General features: G+C 45.8%; 1 protein-coding gene across 3 annotated transcripts in view; it reads left to right on the forward strand.

Annotated features, from left to right (window-relative positions):
• PDPK1 (3-phosphoinositide dependent protein kinase 1) overlaps positions 1-22,841 on the forward strand; it is a 90,105-nt gene extending 67,264 nt beyond the window's left edge. For all 3 annotated transcript variants that reach the window (XM_081089259.1, XM_081089261.1, XM_081089260.1), the window contains 5 exons: positions 8,411-8,584; positions 12,182-12,399; positions 17,312-17,369; positions 18,935-19,087; positions 19,748-22,841. In XM_081089259.1, the coding sequence (XP_080945385.1) occupies positions 8,411-8,584; positions 12,182-12,399; positions 17,312-17,369; positions 18,935-19,087; positions 19,748-19,864 (720 nt within the window). In that variant the 3' untranslated portion in view covers positions 19,865-22,841. The remainder of the gene's footprint in view (positions 1-8,410; positions 8,585-12,181; positions 12,400-17,311; positions 17,370-18,934; positions 19,088-19,747) is intronic.
• The last annotated feature ends 1,674 nt before the right edge of the window (positions 22,842-24,515 follow it).

Here is a 24,515-nt window from a genome sequence, read left to right on the forward strand (position 1 = left end):
TTAGATCTAGTAATTTTTGGTGGCATCATTAGGGTTTTCTATGTACAGTATCATGCCATCTAAGGATAATGACAGTTGTACTTACTCCTTTCCAATTTGGATGCCTTTGATTTCTTCCTCTTATCTAATTGCTGTGGCTAGGACTTCCAGTACTGTGTTGAATAAGAGTGGTGAAAGCAGACATCCTTGTCTTGTTCCTGATCTAGGGGAAATGCTTTCAGTTTTTGCCCACTGAGTATGATGTTGGCTGTAGGTTTGTTATATATGACCTTTATCATGTTGTGATATGATCCTTCTATTCCTATATTACTGACATCACAGATGGTTGCTATCATAAATGTGTGCTGGATTTTATTTTTTGGTGTTTCATTGTGTGTGTGGGATGTTTGTGTGTATGTGGGAGGTTGGTTTTTTGTTTTTGCCCTTTTTTTAGGGTGCTGGATTTTATCAAATGCTTTTTCTGCATCTATTCATATGATCATGTGATTTTTATCCTTCATTTTGTTTATGTAGTGTATCACATTTATTGATTTGAGAATATTGTACCAACCTTGCATCCCCAGAAAAAAACCCACTTGGCCATGATGTGTGATCTTTTTAATGTATTCCTGGATCGGTTTGCTAATTTAAAAAATATATTGTTTTTTATTGATTTCAAAGAGGAAGGGAGAGGGAGAGAGAAAAATAGAAACATCAGTGAGAGAGATCAGCTGCCTCTTGCATGCCCCGAACTGGGAATCAAGCCCACTACCTGGGCATATGCCCTGCCCTGACCAAGAATTGAACCATAACTTCCTGGTTCATAGGTCATTGCTCAACCACTGAGCCACCAGCCAGGCGGTTTGTTAATATTTTGTTGAGGATCTTTGCATCTATGTTCATCAGGGATATTGGCCTATACTTCTCTTTCTTTGTGTAGTGTCTTTGTCTGATTTTGGAATTAGGATAATGCTGGCCTCATAAAAAGAGTTTATAAGTCTTCCTTCCTCTTGAATTTTTTTTTGTAGTTTGAGGAGTGTAGTGTGCATTCTTCTGACTGGTAAAATTTGCCTGTGAAGCCATCTGGTCCAGAACTTTGCTAGGAGTTTTTAAATTACTGCTTCAATTTCATTAGTTGTAATCTGTCTATTCTAGGTTTTCTGATTCTTCTTGAATCAGTTTTGGAAGATAGTATGTTTCTAGGAATTCATCTGTTTTGCCCAGGTTGCCCAATTTGTTGGCATATAGTTGTTCATAGTCTTTTCTTACAATCCTTTGTATTTCTGTGGTGTCAGTCATTACTTCATCTCTTTATTTCTGATTTGACTTATTTGGGTCCTCTCTTTTTCTTGATGAGTCTGATTAAAGGTTCATCAGCCTTGTTTATATTTTCAAAGAACCAGTTTCATTGTTGTTGTTTTTTTTTTTAATTTCTATGTCACTTATTTATGTTCTGATCTTTATTATTTCCTTCTACTTATTCTGGGTTTTGTTTTCCTTTTTCTAATGTTTTTAGGGGAAGGGTTAGATTGATTGAGATTTTTCTTGAGGTAGGCCTGTAATGCTATGAACTTCCCTCATAGAACTATTTTCGCTTTGTCCCATAGATTTTGGGTTGTTGTGTGTTCATTTTCATTTGTTTCCAGGTAGTGTTTTTATTTCCCCTTAATCTGAGTACTAACCCAGTCGTTATTTACTAACATGCTATTTTAGCCTCCATGTGTTTGAATGTTTTTCAGTTTTTTTATTGTAGTTGATTTCTAGTTTCATTATTTTGGTCAGAGACGATGCTTGATAGGATTTTAATCTTGAATTTATTAAGGCTTATTTTGTGTCTTACAAGTGATCTGTCTTTGAGGATGTTCCATGTGAACTGGAAAATAATGTATATTCTGCTGTTTTGGGATGAAATAGTCTATAAATATCAATTAAGTCCAACTAATTCATTGTGTCGTTTAGGTTTGTTGTTGCCTTGTTGATTTTTTTGTCTGGAAGATCCATTGATGACAGTAGGGTATTGAAATCTCCTACTATGACCATATTAGTCAGTCCCCTTTAATGTCCACTGAGATTTTCTTTTTCTTTTTTTAAAAATATATTTTATTGATTTTTACAGAGAGGAAGGGAGAGGGATAGTCAGAAACATTGATGAGAGAGAAAAACACCAATCAGCTGCCTCCTACATGCCCCCTACTGGGGATGTGCCCGCAACCAAGGTACATGCCCTTGACTGGAATTGAACCCGGGACCCTTCAGTCCGCAGGCTGATGCTCTATCCACTGGGCCAAACCGGTCAGGGCTGAGATTTTCTTTATATATTTAGGTATTCCTATGTTGGGTGCATGTATGTTTGAAAGGGTTTTATCCCTTTGTTGGGTTGATTCCTTTAGTATTATGTAGTGACCTTCTTCGTCTCTTGTTATGGCCTTTATTTTGAAGTCTATTTTGTCAGATATAAGTATTGGTGCCCCAGCTTTTTTCATTTCCATTTGCATGGAATATTTTTTTCCATCCCTTCACTTTCAGTCTTTTTTTTTTTAATTTTTGTTTTTATTGATTTCAGAGAGGAAGGGAGAGGGAGATAGAGATAGAAACATCAATGATGAGAGAGAATCATTGATTGGTTGCCTCCTACACACCCCCTACTGGGGATCGAGCCCACAACCTGAGCATGTGCCCTTGACTGGAATTGAACCTGGGACCCTCCAGTCTGCAGGCCAACGCTCTATCCACTGAGCCAAACCAGCTAGGGCTTTTTTTTTAATTTTTTAAATTTTTTTAAGAGAAAGAGAAACATTGATTTGTTGTTCCACTTATTTATGCACTCATTGGTTGGCTCTTGTATGTGCCCTGACTAGGGATCAAACCCACAACTTTGGCATTATCAGGATGATGCTCTACCCAAATGAACTACCCGGGCCTGTTTGTATCTCTTGTTCTGAAGTGGGTCTCTTATAGTCACCATATATATGGATCATGTTTTCTTATCCATTCAGCTACCCTATGGCTTTTGATTGGAGCAATCAGTTTACATGTAAGTTTATTATTGATAGGTACTTATTTATTGCCATTTTATTCTTTATACCTGTGTTCTTTTCATTTTTAGCCATTTTTTCTTCTTAAAACATTTCTTGCAATACTGGTTTGGTGGTAATGAACTCCTTTAGCTTTTTTTTGTATGGGAAGCTCTTTATTTTGCCTTCAATTTTAAATGATAGCCTTGCCAGATAGAGTAGTCTTGGATTCAGGTCCTTGCTTTTTCATCATGTTGAATACTTTGTACCAGTCAATTCTGGCTTGAAGTGTTTAAGAAATCAGCTGACATCCTATAGGAACTCCCTTATAGGTAACTGTCTCTCTCTTGCTGCCTTTAAGATTATCTCTAGCCCTAGCCAGTTTGGCTCAATGGATAGAACATCGGCCTGCAGAGTGAAGGGTCCCAGGTTTGATTCTGATTGAGGGCAGGTGCCTGGGTTGTGGGCTTGATCCCCAATAGGGGGCGTTCAGCAGGCAGCCAATCAGTGATTCTCATCACTGATGTTTGTATCTCTCCCTTTCCCTTTCTCTCTGAAATCAATAAAAATATATTTAAAACATAAATAAATTAATAATAAAGTCGACGGAAAAATATCCTCAGGTATGAATTAACAACAACAAAAAATTATCTCTTTGTCTTTATTCTTTGCCATTTTAATTATGTGTCTTGGTGTGGATCTCTTTGGGTTCACCTTGCTTGGGGAAGTTTTCAGCCATTATTTCTTCAAACATATTTTCTAATCCTTTTTCACTCTCTTCTCCTTTTAGTGTCCCTATGATGTGGATGTTGTTCTGCTTGATGGTGTCCCAGAGGTCCCTTAGACTTTCCTCAGTTTTTAGAATTGTCTTTTCTTTTAGATGCTCTGCTTGGGTGCTTATTACTATGTTTTCTTGTCCTCTAAATTCCTCTAATCGCTGGTTTGATCCTCTGCTTCATCTAACCTGCTATGGTTCCTTCTAGTGTACAGTAGAACTTTGATTATCAAACTTAATTCATTCCAGAAGGCTCTTTGAGTAGCAATTTGTTTGAAAACTGAATTTTTTCCCCAGTAGAAATAATATAAATTGAATTAATTCATTCCAGATCCCCAATGATTCCCTGTTTTAACCTTTTATATATACAGTACATGTCTAATGTACTATTTAATCTATAAACACACATTTCTTTTCTTAAATTTATCAACCATTTTTTCTAGCCTTAAAGGAATCACTTTCAGCACTAGTTCGAGGGGTGTCTTTCAGGAAGTCAGCATGAGGCATTTTTGCTTTTTTGCATGTCATTGTCTCCAAAATGTTGTCACTGGCTAACTGCTTTTCGATTATCCAAATCAACGACAGTTTTTCTACCTCTTCAGTTGCCTGTGATCATTGTTTCTTACACACTCTTGGCAACATTAGCACTCTTGAGGGCCTCTTTGTATTTTAAATTTGTGCTAATTGTCCATTTCACCAGCAACAAAAGCAAAAAAAAAATGTTTTCACAGCACAATTTCCTGAGATGTTGACAACACAAAGTTTAGCAGTAAACTGACTTGAATTCTCTCCTATGTTTGTGGCCTGAGAGACAATTTTTTGTCATGATGATATGTCAGTATGAAAGGGTTGTTCAACAACCTAGACTTTTTTTTGAGATAGGAGATGTTTGAGAACCAAAATTTGATTGTTTTCATTTCTGATTTTTTTTTTCTATGTCCTTTTTAATGCTTAGTATCTCTGGGGGTTTTGTTTTTAAATATTTTCTTTTACTTATTTTTTAAGGATGGGAGAGAAAGAGAAAGCATAGAGACAGAGAAAAAGAGAGAAAGCCTCAATTTATTGTTCCACTTGTTTATACATTCATTGGTTGATTCTTGTATATGCTCAGACCGGGGATTGAACCCCCACATCCTTGGTGTATAGGGACAATGCTCTAACCAACTGAGCTACCAAGTCAGGGCCTTATAGCTGTTAAGTTCTCACTGAGATCATCCATCCTTCCCCTAAAGTCCTTGAGCATCCTTATAACCATTGTTTTAAACTCTGAATCTGGTATTTTGGTTGCTTCCATTTCATTTAATCCTTTCCTTGGGGATTTCTCTTGTTCTTTTGTTTGGAGTATTTTTCTCTGCCTCCCCATTTTGTCTCTGAATATTAGGTAGGTCTGCTATAACTCCCAAACTTGTTATGATGGCTTTATGGTGAAGGGCCTTGTTGGGATCAATGGCACAATCTTCCAGATCACCTGAGCTCTCTGCTCCAGGAATGTTTCTTGTGAGTTATATGCACCCTCCTGTTGTAGTTGAATCTTGAGTGCTGTTGGCTCTTTCGTGAGTGGAGTTAACTCTTCAGGCTGGCTGACTATAAGGGTAAACCTTGATCACCGCATATGAGATGCTGTGCAAGGGTTGCCCCCAAGGCGGAGTTGTTCCCAGCAGGGTCTGGTGCCTGCTGGCATCCCTTTTTTGGGTGTACAGCTATGTGGCCAGTTGGGTTGAGCTCTGGTGTGATCTGAAGCCCACCACTGGTTGTATTGATTTCAGTTCTACTTGGGCTGGGTTTAGGTACTGGGCAATGTCAGACGTTCTGTGTAACCAGCCTTGGCTACCTGTCTGGAACTACCATGCTATTCACTGTTTGTGGCTAGCATCTACTGGGCCTGGGTATATGTGGGAGGGACCAATCTGTGTATAAGGGTCCGCTTCCTCCACCTTAGAGCTGGGGGCAGATCTGTAAAAGGACTGAGGCTCCCTAAGGTTGCTTGGTCTTCCTCCAAAGCCTTCCAAAGAAAGACTGTAGAGTGGGCCCAGGCTGGCCATGAATCACAGCCTCTTCTATACATTTCGAGCTCAGTAGGGTAGGGCAGCTGGGATCAGGAGGATAGGGCTAATGGGTCCCCTAGTTGGGGATCACACAGTCAGGCACTCACTGAGGGGAAAGTGGACCCTCCTCCAGAGCCAAACCAGTCAGTCTCTGCCAGGGTCTCCAATTCTAGCTCCCCGTGGAAGGGCTTGCTGTAGGTTCAGGTTCGGTGTAGCCAGTCATCCCCTCTGCAGGAGCAAGCTCAGCTGCCCTGGGCTCAGGGGGACAGATCAAAAGAGCCTCCCATGGGGGTGATGCCAGCCCACCCCTAAGGAGGGGACTAAGCACTTTGTCTTGGTCCCAGATAATAGTCTCCAAGGGACTCACACTTTGAATGTCTCAGATCTAAGCCACTCTCCCTTCCTCCCATGGAACTGAGCCAGCGGGGCAGAGTATCCAGGACTTGTCAAGGCTGATCCAAACAGTCTCCTGTTGGAGGTGGTTCCTTCAAGCCTGTGGGAGGTGGGTGGGTACTTCTTCCTGGGTTAGCAGTGGCTGAACTTGCTGGAGAGATGGGAGTGTCCCCCTCCCCCACCCTGCAGTGTAGCCACACATACCCCAGCATCTGCCTGTCTGATTCCTGGACAAAAGTTTTTTGGGGAGACATGGTCTGAAAGTCCCAGCTCTGCAAGACACTCTGATATCCCTGCACAGCTGAACTCAGCAGGACAGGGCCTGCCAAGTGAGTCAACAGGTGGGGGGTAGGGGCACGGGCTGTAGGCTCAAGGCGGGGGAGACCAGCCTTCTTTCCAAAGCCACACAGTTTAGTCACTGTCTGAGTCTCTGCCAAAACCTCCCCAGAAAAATAGGGCCCCCAATGTCATGATGGATGCAACTAGCAGAGCCCGCCACCAGACCTGAGTACAACAGAGTGGCCTCGCCAGCAGTTGGAAACTGGGCAGTGCACTCCCGGCCTAGTGCTGTAACGATAGGAGTGCTTGTCCCTGGGAAGGTGGCACCTGGGTCTCCCAGGCAGATGGAAACCACAGTGATTTTCACCACCAGATGCTATGTTCCCATCTCTATTGCTCTGAGTTGGGGATCCCTGAGTGGGGTTGAGACCCCACGCTACTGGAAGGAGGAAGTTTTGTCATAGTGATACCCCTCTAGCTTCTCAGTTGCCATGCACCTGGGTGCTGGGGCCAGCCCTTTCCACATCTCTGCCCTCCTTACCAGTCTCTATGTGGCTTCTTCTGTAAACCCATGGTTATATGTCAGTTCAGCTAGCCTTCAGTTGGTTATCCAAGTTGATTGTTCTATACTAGTAATATAGCTAGGAATCTGGTTTGGGGCTGGGAGCAGGTGAGTATAGCTTCTACCTGCTCTGCAACCATCTTATAATCTAGCTTCTAGAAATTACACTGTCCCTGCCCCTGGAGTACTTTGGCTCTAGACCAGCGGTTCTCAACCTGTAGGTCGCCAACCTGTGGGTCGTGACCCCTTTGGGGGTCGAACAGCCCTTTCACAGGGGTCGTTCGCCTAAGACCATCGGAAAACACATATATAATTACATATTGTTTTTGTGATTAATCACTATGCTTTAATTATGTTCAGTTTGTAACAATGAAAATACATCCTGCATATCAGATATTTACATTACGATTCATAACAGTAGCAAAATTACAGTTATGAAGTAGCAACGAAAATAATTTTATAGTTGGGGGTCACCACAACATGAGGAACTGTATTAAAGGGTCGCAGCATTAGGAAGGTTGGGAACCACTGCTCTAGACTGTCCCTTAACTTGATCTTGGGGAAGCAGGGTCAGGCCTGCCTGGTCAGTTTAAGAAGGCTATAGTCTGCCTCTTCTTGCCTGTCCCTCCTGTGTCCGTCCCCTCACTGGGAGGGTATGCTTGGTCCTCTGTGGGTCTGAGGGTGGAGGAACACAGCCAAATCCTGAAGAGACAGCTCTGGGGCCCTGTGATATCAATGCTGGTGGGAGACACAGGCTCTTTGTCCCCCATCTGATAGCTTACCATCAGATAGATTCCTTGTTCTCTTTGTTATTAAAGCCAGTAAGTTCATTTTTCCCCCCTCATTTTAGAATTTTCAACTGTATATTTTAAAATAATGCTTGCTTGCTATTAATTTTGAGTTGTGATTCCTTTTCACCTATGAGAGGGAAAGGGACAGAAACTTGAGACAAGTAAAAGGAACCCCAGAAGGTGACAGTCTGTCCCTGGCCCATGGTGGGACCAGGTGGGATGGGATGCAGGAACTTTCTATTTCTAGGAGGTACTGGGAAGTTAAAGGAACTACTCAAAAAGAACTTTTTTTTTTAATATACTTTTATTGATTTCAGAGAGGAAGGGAGAGGGAGAGAGATAGAAACATCAATGATGAGAGAGAATCATTGATTGGCTGCCTCCTGCACACCCCCTACTGGGGCTCGAGCCCGCAACCTGGGCATGTGCTCCTGACCAGAATCGAACCTGGGACCATTCAGTCCGCAGGCTCACTCTCTATGCACTGAGCCAAACAGCCCAGGGCTCAAAAAGAACTTTTGTCAGAGTTACTTTTTAACCCTAACACTGACATGTCGTGACATTTATTTAAGGTTTTAGATGCCACAAAGCGATTAGGCTGTGAAGAAATGGAAGGATATGGTCCTCTGAAAGCTCATTCATTTTTTGAATCCATCACATGGGAGAATCTGCATCATCAGACACCTCCGAAACTCACCGCTTACTTACCAGCCATGTCGGAAGATGATGAAGACTGCTATGGAAACGTAAGCTGGCTCATGTGTGTCAGAACAACCCAGGCAGAGATGGATTCTGCTTGTCATATTTTGTGAAAATGGTTCCTCTGTGCTTAGGAAGTTTGTGCCCATCGACCACAGGACTCTGATTCATGGGATGAAGGGCTCAAGGGGAAGCCGGCATAGATCTGGACACTTTGCAACCCAAATCTGAGTCTCTTACCGAGACTGAGCCCTAAGTGGCTTTTGTCCGTGAGTCTGCCCCGAGTACAGGTCATCAGGCCCTGGGGTGGTCGAGTCCCTTTTTCTCATTTTTTCTAGATAATTTTTACCCACAGGGATTGAACCAGAGGCAGATAGTGGGTGAGGGAGTCTGGAGCTAGTGGGAGCAGCACCCTTCACTTTTTCCCCGGGGCTCCTGGTGCTGTCTCTCCTGGTGGGCATCTTTCTTATGCTCTTGGCTGGTGTTTTTATAATCATATGTCTAAAAACATTCTGGAATGCTTCTGATCTTTCCAAGAGAAGCCTAGGGTGCTCTTGCTTTGAACTTTTTGGGACATGGCATTGAGGATGGACATTGGTCAATGTCAGCTTTTAGTTCCTGGTAAAAGCAGGAACTGTGGTACAAGCCCAAGGGGTGTAGCACCTGGCATGTGTGGGAAGTTGTAGTCACAGCTTGAACTCAGATGTAGGTGTAAGTACACTTTGTTCTTTAAATTTTTCTTATGGAAGCATGTGGAATTGGACAGAGGAGTACAAGGAGCTGCAGTGCATCCACCACCCACCTTCAAGTGTTTTCTTATCGTCATTGGTAGCCCATTTTTCTGGCTTGAGTTCTGTCACTGTGGCTTATTCTAACCAGTTATGTGTAGAGTTCCACTTTAGTTGATGTGGGAATTCTAGACTTTAAGAGAGTCATCCAGAGCCAAATTAAAATTATTACTGGTATCACCTCTCCAAGATCAAGAGCTCCTTATGTCTCCCGCTTATTGTTGTAAGCAACACATCCCCCTTTGCTTATCCTGAAATATCCTTTGTGCCCAGACTTGAAGGAAGCCTGACCTGCTTCCCCTTGCAGTAGCTGCGGCCTCCGTGTTTGCAGACTGCAGAAGGCTCATCCCCAGGACTTCCTCCCCCGGCCTTGTTATTCCTAAGGCACAGACAGTAGGAGTATGTTAGTGTCTCCAGTCCAGTGCCTTTGGCAGGGGTGTCCGGGGAAGCAGCATGTTTGGCTGACTGAGCTCTGATGGAGGGTGCAGCTGTCTCGGATCTCAGTGTCTGGGGAGCTCAGCTTCATGTAGCCTGTGTGTGTATGTACATGTGCGTGTTTGTGTATGCATGTACACACACTTGAGTGTCTTTTTTAGGCCCTCTGCTGTTTTATTGCCTTCGCCATGTCAAGAGCTCTGACTTCTTGGTACTCAAATGTTTCCATCTCAAACTGGCTCTACAGGTTAACAACTTATTGTTAGGTGGCTCATCCTCGGCTTTGAAGGCTGTGTGGTTTGAAAGCCTTCGAAAGTATTCGGCCTGAGCTCCCTATACCACCCTTCACAATTGGACAGTTTAGTGAACCTTGAAAAAGACTTTGACCTGGAAAGGTAATCAGATACAGAGAAAACCTGCTCAAGGAGATCCTCCCTCACTGCAGAGGTAGACATGTGTCACAGGAGACAATCTCACCACCCATGAGGCTCCAGGAGAGTCTAGTGTCCTTTTCAGCAGGAAGGGGACTGCCCTGTGAATGAGAGGAGCAGAAACTATCTTTATTCAGGGAGTGAAGAGAGCAGGCACCCTGTTCTCATCTGTGTTCCTAACCCCATGCTGGTGGCTGATGGTGATGCTCATGTCTGGACTCCAGGTGGCCCCTGGAGAAACGTTGAGTGTTCAGCACAGTCTGGGGTTTCCTCACTCTGCGTTGGTGAGCATCTCCACTCTAGCCACTGTCACTCCTTGTCACCTGTCCTTTCTAGGTTTGGGGTTTGTGCTGCTCGTCTGTACTAGGTGCTGCTGAGGGGAGAAGAATGGAGTGCAGAGATAGAGCACCTGGAGCTTTCCCTGGGACAGTACAGTGGAGCCCCCAAGATAGGACTCACCCAGCAAGCAGTGGTCATGGTGGTCAGCTAGCAGTTCCACCATGGGAGCGAGGCAGTCCCTGCATTGGAAACACGCAGGGGTCTGGTTCTGAATTCTACACTGGCCCTCAGGTTGTGACCTTGGGCCCATTCTGAGCCTTATTTCCCTGTTGCAGAAATGGAGATGGTGGTAACAGTCATCTCACTGGCTTCTCAGATTTGTTGAGACACCCACAGAAGCTTATGGAAGCCTCTGTAAGCTGAGAGACACTGCCCAGAGGTGGCCTTGGGGCAGTTTTAGAGAGGAAGTGGAGAATGCTCCAGGAGGGGCCCCAGGAGTGTCAGTCACTAGGGTCACTCCTACCTGGGAGCCAGTGGGCAGGGCTGAGGCTGCTGTTGAAGCTGTGTGAGCACATGGGTGAAGGCTGCTTGGGCAGCACTTGAGGAGGGTGCGCTCTGGGTCTGCAGGAGGGAGTCGTCCCTCTACAGCAGCGGTTCTCAACCTGTGGGTTGTGACCCCTTTGGTGGTCGAACGACCCTTTCCCAGGGGTCGCCTAAGACCTTCCTGCATATCAGATACTTACATTATGATTCATAACAGTAGCAACATTACAGTTATGAAGTAGCAACAAAAATAATTTTATGGTTGGGTCACAACATGAGGAACTGTATTTAAAGGGCCAGAAGGTTGAGAACCACTGCTCTAGAGACAAGGAACTTGGAAGGATGCACTGCATTCTCATCTCACCTGTTTCTGGTGACGTCTTTCCTTTTCCTCTGTTAGCCATGGAGAGGCTGGGTGCCCCCTTCTCTCCAGGTCTTTGCTGGGGCTCTGGCCCGCTCAGCAGCCTCGGAGGGTGCGAGTACACAGCCCTGCCTTTTGGTACATTTGTGAGTCATTCCATTTTCTGTGTCACCAGTGTTTGTAGTTTTCTCCAGAATAGCAGGCAGCTCTGTCTATATCAAGCTTAATTAATCTTTGCTGAGATGAAAAGGAGTATATTTTTATTTTTAATTGAACTCAGTCACATTGGAATATGTAATGACAGCCATAGACTCAGAGACATAGGCCCACGGGGCTAAAGGAGGAGGGCTCTGAACTCCTGCCACTGAGCCTCTCTCTGTACGCCGGAGGGTGGGTTCTCTGGGGCCACAGGTGCCCTCCCTCCTCTTCCCAGAAGGCATCCTAACCCCCTCGGGGGGGCAGCATGGGGGCTTATAGAAGTTTCCCTTCCTGGAGATGGAGGCTGGGGGTTAGCTGCTCTCTGGGGTGAGCATCTTCTCATGTTCACCTCGGAAAGAGGGATCTAGACAGGCAGGATCCAGGCCTGCCTTGATTCAGTGGCCAGCCACCCAGTGGAGGAGGAAGAGCAGCCCACACTTAACAGGAGAGGCAGAACTGGGCTGCAGCTCTGCGGCTCATCTCCCACCTGGGCTTTGAGGCCCTCAGGCCGGGAGCTCGCTGGTACAGCGTAGGTCAGAGCGTTGTCTGCGTCTGTGGACCTTAGGGAACATTAGGCGCTGTTCTCACTTTTCCCTCTTCTCTGTGCAGTACGACAATCTCCTGAGCCAGTTTGGCTGCATGCAAGTGTCATCGTCGTCATCCTCCCACTCCCTGTCTGCCTCAGACACGGGTCTGCCACAGAGGGCGGGCAGCAACATCGAGCAGTATATCCATGACCTGGACACTAATTCTTTTGAACTGGACTTACAGTTTTCCGAAGATGAGAAGAGGTTATTATTGGAGAAGCAGGCCAGTGGAAACCCTTGGTAAGAATTTATAGGCATAAGTAGTACTCCCTTTAAAAATGCAGAGCAGAATACAGGGAATGCGAGACACGGTAAACAGAGAAAGCAGGCATCCTAGTCTTCATTACCGCTGCCTGTGAGGCTCCGCACCAGCTCACTCCTCCCAAAACTGCCAATAACACTCTGGGGTGAGGCCCCTCAAAGAGTCCAACTGGAAGTGGGTATTAAGAATCGTTGGGCAGGGAGTGAGTGCGTTTGGGACTCAGCAGGCCAGGCATCTGTGATTGGGCATGATTCACCGTGATTTAATAACTGCTGCTCCTTGGTGAGATGTTTGGGGTGTTCCAGGAGTTTTGCTGTTGTAACTCATCCTCTGCACGTAGTTTTTCTCACTTGTCTGAATATTTCTTTAAAGGTGGAGTCCTGGGTGGCAGGTGGAGTGAAAGTGCACATTTAAGAAGGCAGTGCTTTGTATCTGCAGTACTTGTGAACAACCCCCATCTTCCTCACGGTCATGCCGACCCTTGAGCATTTTGATGCTCTAAAAACAGGGTCATGTGAATTTGCATTTGATTTCTTATCAAAGCAAACATCGAGATACATTGGCCATTTGTATTTACTTGTCAAGGTACTTTGAGTCCTTTGACTTTTTTTTTTTTTTTTTTTGCATTTTTTTTAAATTGACTTTATTTTTTTGTTAATCCTCACCTGAGGATATTTTTTCCATTGATTTTTAGAGAGGGTGGAAAGGATGGGAGGGTAGGGGGAGAGAAACATCGATGTGGGAGAGACATGTCCCACATGTGTTCCAACCAGGGCCAGGGATCAAACCTGCAACCCAGGTACATGCCCTTGACCAGGAATTGAAATGGCGACCCTTTGGTGCATGGGCTGACCCTGAGCCATACCAGTCCTGGGCTTCCATAAGGTTTAAGAGTATTAAAGGGGTTCTGAGTTCTGAAGGTTTGAGAACTGGTGTTTTAGAGCAAACTGGCCACTTGTTCCTCCTCCACCTGCGTAGAAGCCAAGTATGGAATTCCCTCCTGAGGTGGTCACATCGGGCCTCTAGCAGGCTTACTGGGCTCTCCTGGGGTGGCTGTGTCCTGAAATGGCCCTAGCTTGCTGGTGGCTTGCATCCTTGAAACAGGTGTTCTTGGAGACTGGGTGGGGTGGGATAGGGTGATGAGGAGAGGACCCTGGCTTTGGAATCAGGAAATCCTTCAAGGGGGATTTTACACTGTCACCCCTTGTGAAATGCCTGTGACCAACTTGAGATCCTCAGCCCCTGCATTGACATCTGTAATGAGGTGATGATAAATGTGGCCTATTGTAGAGGGTTGGGTGACAGGCTGTGTATGATCTCAGGGCTATGGTAAAGCCTCTTGTGCATGCTAACTATATGCCAAGAGTTAGATATATCTTTAACTTAGGTCTGCTTTCATCTTTGAATCTGCAGACTGGACCTGCCAACTGCCAGAGAGAAAAAGGTGCCTAGTGTGGGGGTAGGAGTGTTTTTTTCAGGAGAGTAGGAATTGACCTTTTGAAATAAAAAATCAAAAGGATTCTTTTAAGTAAACTTGTCAAAGTGGGTAACTAGTAGCTTGTTTAACCTAATTGGTTAATTAACCGAACGAATAGGCTGTGGTATTGACGCTAATAAGGGAGCTTCTGACCATCTCTGTCTACTCCCTTGAGTCCTGCCTCCTGGATATACCAGCGATCTACCCCAGCATCAGCTCTTCACCATCTGGAGCACCAGTGGCTCTCCTGTGCCCTGTCATTAGAGAAGCCAAGATGGGTGGCTGTGTGCTGGCAGGCATGTGTGAGAGGGAGAGAGAATGGGTATCCATGTGTGTTGGAGGGGCTTGTGCCTGTCAGTGGGGGTCCTCACTCTGCAGGGACAAGGAAGGAGCTCGCATGTTTCTGTGTGGCGCCAAAATGTTCTGTTGCTGAACCATCTCGTGGCTTCCGATTCACAGTGTGAATGACAGTGGTGAAGGTGGGTGCTTCTGGTCTTTGCTTGTCTTTTGTTCCTTAGGATAGACGTTATTTCCAAATTACCTTTTCAGCAGGTCCTCCTCACTTCAGGCTGTTTGTGCCAGTGCTGAGTGAGACCATGCTTCCACAGCATCCACATGGCACTTGCCTGCACCCCAGTGCGTCTCCGTAGAACACGTGAAAGTTTCTATGGAGACGCACTGGGGTGCAGGCAAGTGCCATGTTTCTTTTTTCCTTTTCTTTTTTTAATTAAAAAAAATTTTTTTGGTTTTTCTTTTTTTTTTTTTTTTTTTTTTTGATCCCCACCTGAGGATATTTTTTCCTTTTTTTTTTTTTTTAAGAGAGAGAGAGGAAGTAAAGGGAAGGGGAGAGAGAGACAGAAACATCAATGCAAGAGAGACACATCAATTGGTTGCCTCCCACATGCTCCGACCAGGGCCAGGATTGAACCTGCAACCCAGGTACGTGCCCTTGATGGGGAATATGCTCTAACCACAGGGAAACTGGCCAGGGCAGTTTCTTTATTGAGAATTTTGGGGGTCACTTAATTCCTCCTTTGGGAATTTCCAATTTGTATCCTTAGTCATTGAGGTGTTAAGCCTTTTATGTCAGTCCCTTTGTAGATGCTCAGTAAAGTACAGATGGTTGTATTTGCTGAATGTTCTCCAGTGTGTTTGCTTGTTAATTTTGGTTATTTTTGTAGTTAAAGGTTCTCTTTGTTCTCATGCAGTCATGTCTATTACTCTGTATGAAGGAGCTCGTTTTGGTTCCAGCTTTAAAAAGGAACCGCTCCCCAGCCCGCCAGTGTGGCTCAGTGGTTGAGCATGGACCTGTGAACCAGGAAGTCACGGTTCGGATTCTGGTCTGAGCATATGCCAGGGTTTCAGACTTGAATCCCAGTAGGGGGCATGCAGGAGGCAGCCGATCAATGATTCTCTCTCATCATTGATGTTTCTAGCTCTCTCTCCCTTTCTCTTCCTCTCTGAAATCAATAAAAATAATTTTTTTTAATGATAATAATAGTAAATACATAGTGGCCCTTCTCATGTAAGCTTAAGCAATATCCCCTTCTTTTTTCCTTCCAGTTCTTCTTTCGTTTGATTTAATATTTTATTTTTTTAAACATTTTTTAAAAATATATTTTTATTGATTTCAGAGAGGAAAGGAGAGGGAGAGAGAGAGAGAAACATCCATGATGAGAGAGAGTCATGGATCGGCTGCCTCCTGCAAGTCCCCCACTGGGGATCGAGCCCACAACTCGGGCATGTGCCCTTGACCGGAATTGAACCTGGGACCTTTCAGTTCATAGGCCGACGCTCTATCCACTGAGCCAAACCGGCTAGGGCTTGTTTGTTTATTTTTAAGTGCCTCTGAGAGTGAAGTAGTTCTTTTCCTTGTAGAGGACACAGCCCTTTTTTGTTGTTAATATTCATCTTAGTTGTTTTCAAAATCCACATGATGCTGTATCAGTTTGCTTGGGGCTCATTCCTTGGTGATGGGGTCTCAGCAAGGCAAGCCCAGTGGGCGCTGGGGTGTGGGCGTTGGTCTGGTTGGTCAGGCTAGGCCAGGAACACTCAGTGGGAGAACGTGGGTCCAGCAGCTTGGCCGCTGCTTGAACGTGCTCTAGGTCCCAAGGAGCCGAGAAAGCATGTGTATGCGCTCACTTACGTGCTAACATTGTCACTGTTTTATATAACAGTTGTCTGACATGTTTTCAAATATAAAATATTTTGTTTCTACAGTAGAACCTTGGATCAGGAATTTTAGTAAAATCAGAACATCAAGCAGTAACTGTTAGCTTTAACCAGAAGAGATAGCCTGCAGACATTAAAACAACCTCTGTTAAACTCTTAGAAATCAAAGAGAACTATATTTTGCTAATTATGTGTATTAAATCAAAACCTGCATTTGCACTAGCTGGTTTGGCTCAGTGGATAGAGCATTGGCCTGCGGACCAAAGGGTCCCAGGTTTGATTCCAGTCAAGGGCACATGCCCGGGTTGCAGGCTCGATCCCCAGTAGGGGGTGTGCAGGAGGCAGCCGATCAGTGATTCTCTCTGTTCATTGATGTTTATATCTCTCTCTCCCTCTCCCTCCCTCTGAAATATATATATATATTTTTTTTATTTTATTTTATTTTTTTTTTAAACACACACCTGTATTTGAAGCTTTCTCTTCTAAATTCCTGCCACGTTTGAATAAAAGTGCTTTATTACTATGGTAGAAACACCAGTTGAGATTTTTTTAAAATTTTTATTTATTGAGTTTTAGAAAGAAACATGGATTTGTTATTTCACTTATTTATGCATTCATTGCTTGATTCTTGTATGTGCCCTGAGTAGGGATTGAACCAGCAGCCTTGGGTATGGGGATAGCACTCTAGCCAACTGTGCCACCAGTTAAGATGAGATATTCTTAAACCAAGTCCAACTTGAGTCTTTAGAGATTTATGGTCCTAAGTGGGTCAGTGGATTCTGATCACTGACTTGGGGTCCCAGCTTATGGAGGTAACATATTAACACCAGGCTTCATCCTCAGGTTGACTCCCAGCAGGCTCTGCCCTTTTGGAGGGGTTTTGTGTCTTGGTCCTGCTTTGTTTAAAGTAACGAGGATTTGTGTGATGGGCTCAGCTCTGCAGCCCTGTCTCCCTCTACCTCTCCTTGGTTGTATGAAGGCTTCCAAGTGAGAGGGGACAGCAGGTGATATTTCTGGCCTCTGGTCCAAACGCAGATCTAAGTTCTATAAAGCAACAGTGCTTGTGTGCTCAGTTGCGTTTGGAGTTTCCTCATGTTACTGAGTTTGGATCTGTGAAGGGAGAGGCTTGGTTAAAGCCAAGTTCACAAATGCCATTGGGAGGTTTGTTTTGAAGGGAGGAGTTGGGAGAATTTCTGTCTCTGACTCATGTGAGTGCTCATTCTTGTTTTCTTCTTTTGTAGGCACCAGTTTGTAGAAAATAATTTAATACTAAAAATGGGTCCAGTAGATAAGCGAAAGGTAAGTCAGACCCCCACTGCTCCTTCCTGTGCATCTGTGTCTCCCTCCTGGTTCTTTTGTTGTTGTTAATTCTCACCTAAGGATATTTTTCCCATTGATTTTTTTTTTTTCTGAGTGGAAGGGAAGGAAAACAATGGGAGAGAGAACGATGTGAGAGAGACACATCAATTGTCTGCCTCCCGCATGCACCCTGACCAGGGCTGGGGATTGAACCCGTGACCTTCAGGGTGAGGGCCAACTTGCTAACCACAGAGCAACACCAGCCAGGACTCCCTCCTGGTTCTTGCTCAGGAGCATGCCTTCCTCTCAGGTCCCTGCGGTAACTTGTCGCACGTAACATCTTTCCTTCTTAGAGATCATCTTTAGATTTGATAGCTGAGGGAGATTTCAGCTATTCAGCTGTAGCAAAACAGAAGTAGAGCCTCTCTCATTTCTTCTCAGAAGCCAGGGTTCTGGTGTCTCCACAAGGCTAGGTTCACTGATAAAGTTTCTGTCCCATTGAGGAGGTTCTGCTTGACATCACCACAGTCTAATACTTAATTAGAATTTTGTTTTTTTTAACTTTAAAAAGAATTTTTTTTTATTGATTTGAAAGAAGAGAGAAATATCAATGATGAGAGGGAATCATTGATTGGCTGCCTCCTGTACATTTCCTACTGGGGATTGAGCCTACAATCCAGGCATGTGCCCTGACCAGGAATCGAACTGTAACCTCCTGGTTCATAGGTCAATGCTCAACCACTGACCCACAGCGGCCGGGCCTAGAATTGTTTTGGAAAATTGTTATTTATTTTATTTTATTATGGATTAATTTTATCAAAACATATCAGACTCCATAAATCTGCTGACCCAAGCCCTTCTAAGCTTGGGCTTGTGAAACCCATTTCTGACCCGCCCTGGGGCATCCTCAGTGGATGAGAACCTCCATGAAGGCGGGTTCTCGGGCAGAGCTCTGTGCCTCAGAATGGAACAGAAGGCACAAGAAGCAGCGGGGCTGACCATTGATTGTGGGGCGTCCAAGTTTGCTCAGCCACGGGGACCTGAGCTGGTGGGCTGGCCTACACGTGGCAGCCAAAGTCAGGGCACCTAAAATGGGGGTGAAGACATCCAGATCGCCAAAACCAAGCAGTAAGCGCTTCCAGTGATGGCGAACCTATGACACGCGTGTCAGAAGTGACACGTGAACTCATTTTTTTGATTGATTTTTCTTTGTTAAATGGCATTTAAATATATAAAATAAATATCAAAAATATAAGTCTTTGTTTTACTATGGTTGCAGATATCAAAAAATTTCTATATGTGACAGGCACCAGAGTTAAGTTAGGGTTTTTCAAAATGCTGACACTCCAAGCTCAAAAGGTTTGCCATCACTGCTCTAATCCAAGGGTGGGTCCACATGGGGGATGAGGTGTGCACGCTCCCTTTGTCCCAGGTGAGTGGATAGGTGGCTGGCAGTGGTTTTTGTGCACTGAGCTACTCTGACAGTTCAGCCTCTGAGGCAGCAGGAAGCACTGTCATCACTCACTTCTGAGCCTTAACAAGCGGGGTCCTTTTTTTTTTGTCAGGGTTTATTTGCACGACGACGACAGTTATTACTTACAGAAGGGCCACACTTATATTATGTGGATCCTGTCAACAAAGTCCTGAAAGGTGAAATTCCATGGTCACAAGAACTCCGACCAGAGGCCAAGAATTTTAAAACCTTCTTTGTCCACACAGTAAGTTTGTCTCTATAGATTCTCCTCTGCAAGGCAATTGGAGGCCTTTGTACTTCCATTTGAAGCATCCAAATACTGTAGCCCAAGGAAGGAGCTGGAGTCCAGGCACTTGTCTCCCCCTTCCCCACGTCTCAGGGCCCCACGTTCCTGGCTCAGTCCTGAGCTGAGCTGGGAGACACCTGTGCTTGTTTTTTTACTTTGGGGGTGACCTGAGGGATCTGTAAGTCATCACCTGCATATTTAATATCTGCACGTATGTGGAAGGAAGAAATCCACATGTTCATGTGCTTCCAGAGGTACCTGCAGTGGCTGCAGTAGGACGACGGTCTCCCTCCCTCCCTCCCTTCCTTCCTTTTAATATATTTTTATTTCCGAGAGGAAGGGAGAGGGGGAGAGAGATAGAAACATCAGTGATGAGAGAGAATCATCAATTGGCTGCCTACCTGCACACCCCCAGTCGGGGGATCAAGCCCACAACCTGGGCATGTGCCCTGACTGGGAATTGAACTGTGACCTCCTGGTTCATAGGCGGGCGCTCAAACACTAAGCCACACTGGCCAGGTGATGGTTTCTTTCTTTGATTTCTCCCCAACAAGTTGAGGTGCTGGTCTTGGGGAGACTCAGTTCTTTGAGAACATTAAATGGTTTCTTTCTCTGCAGCCAAACAGGACGTATTACCTGATGGACCCGAGCGGGAATGCTCACAAATGGTGCAGAAAGATTCAGGAGGTGTGGAGGCACAGATACCAGAGTCACCCAGACACCACCGTGCAGTGACAGCCCGCAGCCCTGCCCTCGCTGCCAGGACACGCGCCCCAGCGCAGCTCATGGCTATCCGGGACGCTTCCAGACCACCTCCCAGCCATCTCAAGGGGAATGTAGACAGTGGAACCTTGCAGCTTTTTTATTTAAAAGAAAAGAAGAAAAAAATACCCAACAACACAAAGAACAAAACCAATAATGAACAGGAATTCAGGGTCGCTTTGCTTGCTCTCTGTGCTCTATGGAGGCCTCCCCGAGCTGTCCTTGTTGCCAGCACCCAGTGCTGTGCACGTCTACCTGATTCCCACCTGGACCAGTGGACCAGTGTCACCAGCTCTCCACCGTGCACCCCGGTCACCTGCTGGTCTTGCTGTGGCCTAGGGGACAGGGTGTATCTCTGGGCTCTTTCTGCCCCCTAGATTATTGTGGAACTCTTCACCAGGGAGTTGTGTGTGCTCTGCAGGGGACGGCCTCTGATCTCCATGGGGTGGGAGGGTTCTTGGCTTTTGTCTGTGTGCTCTTTTCCTCATGTCCCTAGATCATGGCCCATCTCCTGTGCTGCGGGCCCTTGCTTTCCTCCTGGAGTAGCTCTGGCTACAGGATTTCTGTCTGCAAGTGCTCCACATGTTGTGACTGCCAGGTAGGCTCCCAGTGGTGAGAAGTGGAACAGGCTGTTGGGTGAAATACAAGCCACTGCCTGCAAGGTTCCAATCCATCATCTCGTGGAACGGTGTTGCCCTCCGGGGCTGGAACCCATGCACACGGCTGCAGGGAGCAGTCAGCAGTGGGCCCGGTTAGCCCCAGCTGCACCAGCAGACGGCTCTGCCGGCCTCATGAGACCAGGGCAGCAAGGCAGACAGGGCCTGGTGGTCTCCACGTGGAGGAGTGAGATCTGATGAGCCTTTCTGAGAGTGTTAAAGGTTGAAGTGTGCAGGACTCCCCCAGACCAGTTACTTAGGAGCCAGGAGACTCCTCACAAATTGGACGGTACTCAGTCATCTGGGTGGTGGGAGGAGTGCGGGCTCCTGGCCAGCGCACGCACCCTTTTCATGTTGTGATTGAATATGCTCACAGCCTAAAATTCTTACATCCCAACAGTGAGAATCTAATGCCTTCTCGTGGTGCCAGGTCCTCTGGTCTCCATCAAGTGGACTTTGCCTGGGAAAAAAAGAGTTAACTCGCCTGGCACTTGAACCCAAGCGCCCAGCCTGCTCTCCTTCCATTTCAGGTTCCCTCCTTTCAATGCTTAGAGGCAGCTCCTACTCTACTGTGACCTACACATGGTCCAGATCCTGCTAGTTCTTTGATTTTCTTTGCTGCTGCTCCCCAGACAGTGGGTCTTGGCTGTTCCTCTCCCTACCCAGGTGTCCCTGGAGGGCAGTCCTCTGTTCCAGGCGGGGAGGAGCAGGCCCTGCAGGCTGCTCCCAGGGGATGGACACCTTTCCTTTTCCTTTAGACTTTCACCACGGCACTAGCCAAAGGCTCACACAGGAAAGCCCCTCACCACTGCCCTGTCTCCTGTCTCAAACACACCATTCATCCCCCTCTGTGACCAGTGGTCCCGATGGAGAGGAGCCGCCTTTCTCACAGTGAGTGATAGGAGTGGCTGTTCTTAAACTGGGCAGGAGCGTGGATGTGGGGGTTCACTGTGCTGGGCAGGGAGAGGGCTGAGCAGAGGTCGTAGCCAGGTTTGCTGGTGGTTTCTGTTCGGGCCTATCCTCTGCTCTGTGAAATCTGAGAAAAAGACGGACAGCTCACATCTGTCTCGGGGAGGGGCGGGGCGGGGGTGCCCTTAGCGCAGACTCCCTCTATGCTCCTCTTTCCTCACGTTTGAAAGGCCTGTGTTCATCTGCTTTTCAAAAAGTGAGTCTGACTTGCCCCTTCCAAGAATTTCACTCCAGGCTTCCTCCCATATTGACATTTTACTCTTCTCAGAAACCCTGCCTGTGTGTGTGCGGGTAGAAGGGTGAGGAACCAGTTTCTGTGCAGCATCACCTCAGGGGTCTGGTTACAGGGAACCGAGCGCGGCTGGTATTTGTGTTTAATAAGGGCACTCAGCCGGCTGCTCACGAGACAAGGCCTCCCATGCATTCTGCCTTCTGGATAGCGCCACTACCTCCTGGGCTTAACCAACAAGCTCCATCTTAACCTCTGAAACCAGGAAATGAGGGGTTCAGGGTTGAGCTCGAAGTTGACAGAGCTGCAGTGACTGCCCTCGGCCGAGCCAGTGTAAGCTGAGCCCTTCTCTGTAAGCCAACTTTCTCTGTTCACTCAGAGGCCTCTTTTTTTTTTTAAGGCCCATTTGTAATCTTCTCTTACCCATACTTCCGCCAGCTTTAATTTTATCTAATTTATCCTTACAGCGATCGTCTTGGCATCAGGTGCCTTACATTCTGAGATGTGGACAAGGGTCTGTGTACATACACAGACATACCTGGAAATATGAATGTGGATTTATCCAAAGTGAGAAAGAAAATGCCCTGTTGTTTAATAGATCCAGGAGCCATGTGTCTTAGAGTCAGCAAAGACAAGTCAAACCAAGTACCACCAACTGCAGACAGTCCCTCCCATGCAGCCTCTCGCACGGAGGGGAGGGCAGCTAGGAGGTCTGTGCTCTCCACTGTGCCTTGTTGGTCTCTGGGAACTGGAGGAGACTGGGTTTGCACAGGAGGTTTCCTCCCCTCTTTCTGTGGACCTGACCAGGGCCATGGGCAGTGGGCAGCCCCCTGTGGAGTGCAAAGCCCCGCCAGTGATTGGCACCATTGACTGCCTGCTATTCTGAACCTAACTAACAGCTCGTGACAGACTTGCTTTTGACAAAATGGCTCTTGTGGTCATGCCAAAGCTGGCGAGAACTACACCTACTCCAGCCCTCTTGGCCCAGCCTGAAGGGATTGCAGGAGATGGCCCCATGGCGCACACACATACCAACCCCAACCCAGGGCAGGGGGCCCTGGGTGACTCCAAATTTTCTTAAAACATTTGTTTTCTTAAAAAAAAAAAAAAAGGCAGAAAAGACCACTGTAAACATTTTGGTGTATAACCTGTCCTCCCTCCGCCCGATTTGTTTGCTTTTTTCATCTAAACTGGGAACATAAAAGACATGCTCTTTATTATTGGTTTTTAGTGTGAGAGGAAGGGAGAGAAACTTCAGGTGAGAAAGAAACATACATCAGTTGCCTCCTGTACACCCCCCAACTGGGGATTGAATTCTGAAACCTTTATATGTGCCCTGACCAAGAATTGAACCCTCGACCCTTTGGTTCACAGGACGATGCTCCAACCAACTGAGCCACACTGGCCACGGCCAATATATACTGTTGTGCATCGAGCTTTTTTCACTTTTATTTTATCTTAAGCATTTCCCCATGTCATGAATAATGATTCCGAAGCATTGTTTTTAATGATTGTACAGTTGAATGGCTATAAATCTTATAATTTATTTCCCTGTTATAAAACATTTAGGTGGTTTCTAGTTTTTCACTATTTAAATAATGCTGTGATGACTGTCTTTCTAAATCTTTGATTTTCTACTCTGATCCCTTCTACCCCCATTCCCACAAGTAGTATTTTTGAGTAAAAGTTTGTTTCAGAGGTGGTATTAATTTATTTCTCTGTCTGATCTGTTGCTTAGATGCTCAGAGTTCTAGAACAGGACCTGCTTAGTTGTTTCCTGCAGATTTTGAAGAAATGAATGAATTTCTGGTAAACTGTATTGAAACTCTTATTCAAACAGTGTTTGAATAAGATTGCTCTTTTTCTTTTTTAATGCTAAAAATGATGTCATTACTGCAGTATTTTTGTGACAGATTTTTCCAAAAGTCAGTTTCCTCATCTTCATTGAAAGAACCTGGTGTGCTGGCATGTTAGTTACTTCCCCCCCTGCTGCCATGGCTTTCACGTGCTTGGTGATCTTTTCAGAGTCTTGTACTTTGTGTCCACAATGGTACTGAACTTGCATCTGCACAGTCGGGAGATAAAGTGCTGACCTGATCTTGCCACATGCTTAGTGGGTCATTTGTAATTAAGTTTATAGACTTGGAGTATGCTGGGCCGTTTGGAATCAGTGAAAAAGCGAAAGCTCTACTTGGAAAAAAACCACAGACACAGTTGGGTTTTACAGAAGTGTGTGCCCCCCTCCCATCTCCCACCTCCAGCTCTTCAAATCCTGGGACTCTGTCAGAGGGTCTTGGTTCAGTAGCACATGGCCAGGCTTTTTCATGGTAGAAAGTGAGTATCCTGGCTAAGGCCTTCCCTCTCCTCACCCACAGTGTTGCAGGTTGTCTAGTTGTCTTCACGGCCAGACCACCCAAATTCGGTTTCATTCTTAATTTCTCCACTTTACTTTGGGGTCCATTGGTTCTGAAGGGAAACAGGCATGAGAAATTTTTCTAGGTACCATGCTCAGTGCCACATGACTCCGCCAAAGACTGTGGCTGAATTGCACAGAATTAGGTCTCCCGCCCTCCTCTGAATCTTCAAACCCCCCTCCCTTGGCCAGTCTAGACTGAGGATGCAGTCGCCAGGAGTTTGGAGATGGTATTGTTCGTGGAGATGTTGCCATACATGCTTTTCCCTATTCTTTCTTTTCATATCCAAACCTAACCTGAATGGATGGTGACTCAAGTGGGTGTGGCCCTGCCTCTTGGGCAGCCCACCGGGCAAG

The sequence above is a fragment of the Myotis nattereri genome (assembly GCF_964212035.1).
Source record: "Myotis nattereri genome assembly, chromosome: 4".
In the NCBI taxonomy this organism is placed as follows: domain Eukaryota; kingdom Metazoa; phylum Chordata; class Mammalia; order Chiroptera; family Vespertilionidae; genus Myotis; species Myotis nattereri.